Below are 7,871 nucleotides of genomic sequence, written 5' to 3'. Positions count from 1 at the left end.
ATACTACTTATTAACCGAGAGTGAGGTCATTACAGGGGAATCTCAGACCGAGGCCGTGATGTATTGACCGAGCGACAGCGAGGTCAATACATCAAGGTCGAGGTCTGAGATTCCCCTGTAATGGCCGAACGGACGAGGTTAATAAGTTATTTATTATATGGCCTTTAAGCACTATTCAAAAAAAGAGTATAATCAAGGGGAAAAAACACTGGAGGTAAAACTCGCTCTCTGTGGCTCTCTTCGTCGCTCATACTAAAGAAGTATCGGTATGCTTAAATTTTTCTTTCAGTTATTGAAAAGATAGTTATATTTTGTCGGCATTTTTTGTTGTTTTTTGCCCCCTCGCTAGTAGCTTTTACTCACAACTCAAAAAACCGTCGAGCCGAGAAAAAGTTTCATAATGCCCGGTCATTACAAGAAAATAATGCCCGCTCAGCAGCCAATCAGAGCGCGCGTACTATTGTAGACATATAATAATGCATAATAATGGTGTGGCTCAATTTTACTCTTGGTGCAATCTGGTATTTTCCTTGTTTTATAATCATTATAATATATATATATATGTATTGTCATACACCAGAACAAAGGAAAATACCAAATTGTACATGAACCAAGGATAAAAAAGGAAAATTGTGCATGTAAATTTAAAGCGACTGTATCATTAAACAGGAAGAAAAAGCGTTAATCATGCTTTGTTCAGTGAAGCACAAAATGTAGCAAAAATACAAACAGTCATGAATATAGATAAACATGAGCTATAGTCTCTATTTCTTTGTTCTTATTGATCTCTTTTGAAGAACCTATCATTAATGTTGATTAATTGATTAATTAATTTTTAATAGTTACTGTGGCACAGTACAAAGCAGGATTGAGGTTTTTTAATTCTGTTTTTTACTAATAGAGAAATTGTGTTTCGTTTTTCATGATGAAATGTTGAATTTAAAACAGTTACAGTTCTGATGTAATGTATATGAAATGATTCATACATGAACTGTGGATGTATATGAAAGTGATAAATGATCGTCGCAGTGAATTTTTAATTTAAGCAATTGGAATAAAGAAGCCTGAAAAGAAAAGGGAGCGAGGTCAATTGTGAGTCACAATGTGTGGCTTCAATAGCTCAGTTGGTAGAGCATCGCACCGGTATCTCGGAGGTCACGGGTTCGAATCCCGTTGAAGCCCTGAATTTTTTTTTTTTTTCAGGCTTCTTTATTCCAATTGCTTAAATTGAAATTCACTGCGACGATCATTTATCACTTTCAGTTACAGTTCTCTTGTGAAATAAATAACATCATTTCTTTGCTTTATATGTATTTTACAAGGCATGCTCAAATCCAGTTTGCCAGGATTGACACATACAGCTCACAATTTACAGTGACACCCTTGATTGAACCTGACATTTTCTTTTTACTTCTGTAGGGCATTGTGGGTGAAAAGGTCTGCCAGTTTAAAGGTTATATGCAACAAGATGCACAAGAGTTTATGGCATTCTTACTGGATGGTCTGCATGAGGTAAGACTTATAATTCCACAGAAAAAAAGGTATATTACTTCTTTAGCCTGCATTGTAGCAATCATGTGTACATCTGACTTAAACATGTAGCATAAATACAGCACTGTACATGTACATGTAAAAAATGTTACAGTAAACACCTGCTGGCAGAAATTTGCCATTTTAATACCCCAAAATATAAGAACCTGTTTAGCCAAGCAAATTTCAGCAGGTTCTTATATGTGGGTTATACAAAATTTTTTATGAACATTTTTAACAGAACATCCCAAACTGTATTTACAAATAAAGAAAAGACAGATTCACATAGACTGTAATTGTCTTCTTTGGACCTTGCATGAGGCTTGAAGCAATACAGTTATGAATAAATGCTGCATAATGAAGGACCAAGCCCATTTTTTTCTTCTCGTACAATCAAAAACTATGGCTCCTCCTTAGAAATTAAGAACCTTATTAAGAACCTACTTAGCCTAAATTACCAATAACTATCCCCAAATACAAGAACCTATTTTGCCAAACTTAGAAAATTGTAGGTTTTTACATGCGGGTGTTTACTGTATTCGATGTACATGTATTTAGGTTGGACTCGGAGTCTCATTCCTCTGGAGCTTATTCTGGTTTCCATAGCATGAAGTGACTAGAACTATTTATTTTCCACCCCCCCCCCCCCCCTAGGTTTGCTGCTAGTCTATGACAGGGCTACCACATTAATTTAATTTGTCCATTTGTAAGCCCAGGTGGAGAGGGGCACTGATTAGAAAGTAAAGGAACTTGCTGAAGAACAAAATGCAATGACCCTGGCCAGGGCTTGAACCGGGACCACACTATCTGGACTGGAGTCCAGCACACTAACCACTTGGCTGCCTTGCCTCCCAAGAAAAGTATCAAATTTAATTGTTTTCTGTTGTTGTTGTTGCAATATAATCTTAAGGACCTAAACAGAATCAAGGAAAAGCCTTATGTTGAGGAGGTTGAAGGAGCAGGGAAGCCTGATGCTGAAGTGGCTAATGAGGCATGGAAGAGATACAAAAGCAGGAATGACTCGGTGATAGTTGACTTGTTCCAGGGGCAGTTGAAATCCAAGCTAACTTGCCCCATGTGTAATAAGGTAAGTGGAAGTTTTTAATTAGTGAGTAACTGGAATCTAGATAGTAAGTTGTAATGACACAGCCTCTAAGACAGTGTAGTGAAACAAAATGGTCCGGCCAAAGCTTAATGTTAACTTAACCCTTTAACCCCTATGAGTGCCAATTGGCACATAATGTCATAACTTGGTCAATATTTGTCCAAATGATTTGAAATTTTGGCACCAAAATTGTCTCGGAAAGATCTGCATTTTGAAAGCATAAAATTATACCTCCCCCCTATTTGTGACTTGATTGACCACCCCTATAACTTTTAAAACTTTTTTGCCTGATACATTTGTGGTAAGCAACATAACTGAAATTAACCACTACACGTCTGAGAGCTGCACAATAAGATACAGTTTAGGGTATACCCAAAATTTAGGGAGATAACAACGTTTTAAATATTTTTCTTTTAAATGTTTTAACTCATTTCTTTCAAAGCTGTAACATTCTTTTTATTTGCTATTTAAAGTGTTTTATGCAATTTACTGATCCACACCTTTCAAATGGTATCTCATACATGGAAATCTGGTTGAAAATTTTTAATATACGAAAAAAGGCCATTTGCTTTAGGGGGTAAAGGGTTAAGATGGTTGTTATGTTGCAGATATTCACAATCAGTTTATTTTTTTACTTTAGATCTCTATCAAATATGATCCTTTCATGAACCTGTCTGTTCCATTGCCAAAAGAACAGAAGCTGTTACCGGTGTATGTTTTCTTCAAGGATTACAACAGAGTTCCTCTTAAGGTACATATTTGAAAATGTTACATTGTAAGTTAACCAGTATTGTGTAAAGGCCGATTTACACTGTGCAATTTTGCGGCATGCAACAAGCTAACAACATGCCTGCGGCAATCGTTAGCGAGTTGTAGGTTTGATTTACACAACACAATTGGTGTCGTAGGCCTGTCGTAAGCATGTTGCATGGGACAAAACGTACCATGCAAATCAGCCTTAATAGAAACAACATTACAGATGTACAGTCCCTGTCACAATTAATGAGACAATTTGCTCCAGGTTGGAAGGTGTGACTCATTTGTCAACCTCTTACCCTCCCCACCCCTCATGTTCAGTTAAAGACTTTTGGACACTATCATGATTTTATCAGAATTACAAAAAAGATGGAGAGAAACAACTCTCAACAATCGTGATGCAGACTGAAGAAAGTTTTTGCTAACAGTCATGCACGCATGACTAAATGTAAATTCAGTAAGGTGTCTCTTGATGAGGCTGACATTATGTTGAATAATTTTTACAAAGGTTTGATGTTTTATTGTTCATGCACACTGTAGATTAGGGTCAAGGTAACCCAAGATGCAAACGTGGAGCAACTCACTGCTGCTGTAGAAAGGATCACTGGAATTCAAGTAGAGAATGTAAGAAACTAAGCAAGAGGGTGCCAGTTCATACATTTGTGTAGTCGTGGTAGAGTTATTACCATATTTTCTCGATTAAACACTGGACCCCGATTAAACGCCGGCCTCGTATAAATGCCGTGTCAAAATTGCTTATTTTTAAATAAACGCCAGGGGCGTTTGTTCGAGGTCTCGGCATTTATTTGCGGTCACGCTAACAAGTGAAAATATTCTCTTAGACATACTTGTATGATATGCTGCTTTCCAAATTTCAATTACTGTGCAAAGGTAAAAGTCTGGCGTAACATAGCTAGGATGGACGCTGTACAACAAAATAAAACCTGCAGCTATTAATGTTTGCGTTCCGGTCCCGTCTTCATGACTGACGCATTTTTTTCCTTACAAGTGTTAGTGCTCACAGTCATTGAAATCTCAAGGATTCCTCCAGCGTGTGTTTATAAGTTAAAGGAGGTTGTTTAAAAATGTGGAGGATATTGTCGACATTGCCGTTTATGAACTTAAACTTTGTACCCATAACCTTTATGCTCCTTTATTCATATACCGTTCATGCTATGTTTGTCACGCATTATGCATTGTACGTTATCTCATAGATGAGGGTATATGAAGTATTTCATGGCAAATTCCATCGTGCATTTGACAGAGGGTGCAGCTTGTCATCTGTGGCTCCAAATGACATCACTGTTGTGTAAGTATTCTCTCTAGCTGTTTTGCTCGTCACTCACTGTAATTCCTACGTCATGGCTCGTTCAGTCTTGAAGTGTCCAATGTCCAATGCTCTGAAAAAGGCCACTAGGGGTGAAAACGTTTGAGCTAAAAGACATAGAGGGAACACTGACTGCAAAGTTAGATGTTCTAGTACACTGGAGAAGGAAACCTGTACTGACTTAAATGATTAAAAAATATTTGTTTTAAACAGACTGGTAGGTCTTTTTTGTGAAATTGTGAGCAAATAGATCTAGGGCTTGAAAATTATTTTTGTCCTCAAAAAGCTAAAACTTCACGAGCCATGTACGTGTATTATACCAGAACAGAGCAATGAAATAGCTTTGCAACAAAGCACTGAAATTTTAGCTCGTCTACGTGAAGAGAATTTAGTGTCTTACAGTTTGGCTTGATATTGTTACTTTGATTGTTTGTACAGTTATGAGGTGCTCAGTGAAGAGGAGGCAGGCGAACAAGTGTATGAAGTACCAATTATACAGGTAAGATGCAGGGATGTCCCTAAGGGCCGGCTGCCGACTATTTTCACCGGCTGAATAAGAACTTAAATCGGGCTGAAATTTCACATGAAAACAAAGACTTGGGTAAACTTTTAAAGCTTCCAAGACCAGAAAAGCCAGCTGGGTTTTCTAATGAGCTGGCTTGGTGTTTTCTTAGCTACATCCCTGAAGATAACAGTGTTACTGAAATTGAAACTTGCCGCAGTCAAATTTTTCTCTCGTTTCCCCGCTCCTTAAGATGTATAATGCAGCACACTGTAAGAAAAGACAAGAACCAGACTCTCTTTCAGTAGAGGTATTTTTGTTTGAATTCTTAAAGTTGTCCTTGTTAACTGGAGTCCTAGTTTTTTGCCTGAAGGGATCACTAAATGTTTCTTGCATTGTATGGTTACCTACCGCGTTCTGAAAAGCGTGGACAATCAAGAACAAATTTTAGGTGGCAGGCTTTCGTTTTTAACTCGGAAAAGAGTTGTAGTGGGCGAAGTGAATTCACTCCTTCCCTCCTTCCCTCCTTCACTCGATTCCTGTAAACATAGGCACGCAATGCGTGCAAGTGAGCTAAGGCCTCTAGAGAATTAGACCTGTGTGTCTTCTGATAACCTACATTTCTAGTTAAGTTAAATAATATTAACATGCCAAATTACCAGCCGAAATATTGTATTAATGCCAGTTTTATTGAAATACCGTATTTATTCAGCTTTAAGCCGAGACTCTAAACGTTTGGTTTTTAGAAACAGTTAGACTCCGACAAAAAAACCGAAACACTCGGAAATAAGCCGAGACCCAATTTTTTTCCTCGCAATCTCTTCTACAATAATTATTTCTGCCTGAGACTGTTTCTGTTCCTTTCCTTCTGTTCCTTTCTTTAAGTTTAGTTAATTTGCAGAATCATAGACTACGAGCAGTCCCTATTTTTTCGCAGAGTTCGAAAAATAATTTCGCTTCAAGCTCGACGGACTCTGCGAAGAAATAGGGACTGCTCGTAGTCTAGCAGAATCACTGCTAACGTGACTTTTCAAGAGAAGAAGGGTCAAGAAGGAATCGATCTATTTGACTTGTTGTCGTGACACCAGAAACTGGCCAATAAGAAGCGTTCGTTCCCACGCGCTTGGTAAACATTGTAACACGATCTGACAGAAATCGGCTGCATGTAATATTATTGTTCAAAAGCGAGAACTTAAAATACCACGACTTCTCTGCTAAGAGAAACCACTTCAGAAGAGTTTGATTGGATTGAGGATACTCGATAAATACTGGTAACAGCACATGTTTCGTTTTGATGACATTTAAAGTTCACCCGCTTGATCTTTTCGCTAGCATCTTGGCGAATTGCGACGAACTGAAGATTCACTGATCATGAATCATCAGGAATCATCCCGTATTCTCTGGCGATTTTGCAGTTGTTCTAAACTGTCTCTACCTCGGCAACAACTTTCAATTTGAAGGTTTAGTTGTTTGAAAACCAGTAGCTTTTGGCATGATGATCGATAACTGCTTTTCGGAAGAATGCGTGATTGTTTGAGATGGGATTCTGAACTCAGGTGAATGTTTTGTCACGCTTGTGTACGATTCTATTAATAAATTCATTCTTTATCAGTGATTTGTTGTTTTTCAATTACATAGTTGTGATTTAACGAATATGTTGATTCGCTGCACTTGGATTGTTTTATAGTTTGAAGGAAAAATCGGGTCTCGGCTTATAGCCGAGTGATTTGGGTTTATTTTTTGTGAGAGTCTAACTGGTTCCAAAAACTAAAAGTCTAGGGTCTCGGCTTATAGCCGAATAAATACGGTACATGCATGCTTAACTACCAGCCGAAATATTGTATTAATGTCAGTTTTCTTGAAATAGACCAAAACTTAATTTTTCTAATGATATTATTATTTTGCCTAACCTTCAAAAAACAAAAAGGAAAAATAAAAAGAAAGAAAACAATTTGCAACCGATGGGAAGTCTATCACTTGCCCTTTCGGCCTGCTCTCGATGACTAGCTAGATGACAATGAAACTAAGTGAAGTGAACTGAATTGTGGAAAGTTTAACATCATTTGTTTTAGCAAATCTCTCCTTGTCAGTTTGTTGTTTTCGATTCTTGTTTCATAAAAACTTTTCCGAGTTTAGTGGCTCATAGCCACTTTGAATAGTTATTGCTACATTGATTGATTAAGACGTGTTGGATGAAATAATAAAGGTCTCGGCAAGGTTTCACATACATGGCTTGCTACCCGGGCCTTTGAAAGAAAAAAAGAACAAACAACAACGCCCTACATGTAGCCCTAAAAACAATAACTACTGTTTCACTGGAGGTCGAGGAGCAGCACAATTACAGTGTACAAGCTTACAAGAGTTGCTACACTACTGATAGTGAACACTTTGCAAAAATAAGTTTTAAATTTATAAGAAAAGTTTGATCAAGTGTTGGATTTTTGTAACTGCAGAGAACAGTATGCCCCCGTGTGGTCCCAGGTCACTGTGCAAGCTGCTACAAACGCCCGGGACCTGGTGAAGTTCTCCGAAGATGTACGCAGTGCTGGGGAATAGGATACTGTAACCAGTAAGTACATGAACCTTTGTTCATACTGTCACGCCTCGCTGCATGTCACAGCATAGTTAACTATGGTCACAGTTAAAAGTTG

At 37.9% G+C, this 7,871-nt stretch overlaps 1 protein-coding gene across 1 annotated transcript; it reads left to right on the top strand.

Moving 5' to 3' along the window:
* Positions 1-1,419: 1,419 nt before the first annotated feature.
* On the top strand, positions 1,420-7,789 carry LOC144641437 (ubiquitin carboxyl-terminal hydrolase 19-like; the record flags this gene model as incomplete). Its single annotated transcript, XM_078500453.1, has 7 exons — positions 1,420-1,512; positions 2,441-2,617; positions 3,276-3,386; positions 3,932-4,015; positions 4,606-4,700; positions 5,157-5,217; positions 7,674-7,789. Coding segments are annotated over 7 exons (737 nt in total), but the record flags the coding sequence as incomplete, so codon positions are not given.
* Positions 7,790-7,871: the final 82 nt, after the last annotated feature.

The sequence above is a fragment of the Oculina patagonica genome, unplaced genomic scaffold (assembly GCF_052425735.1).
Source record: "Oculina patagonica isolate OP01 unplaced genomic scaffold, crgOcupat unplaced947, whole genome shotgun sequence".
Lineage (NCBI taxonomy): Eukaryota > Metazoa > Cnidaria > Anthozoa > Scleractinia > Oculinidae > Oculina > Oculina patagonica.
This window is presented reverse-complemented; position numbering and strand designations above follow the sequence as displayed.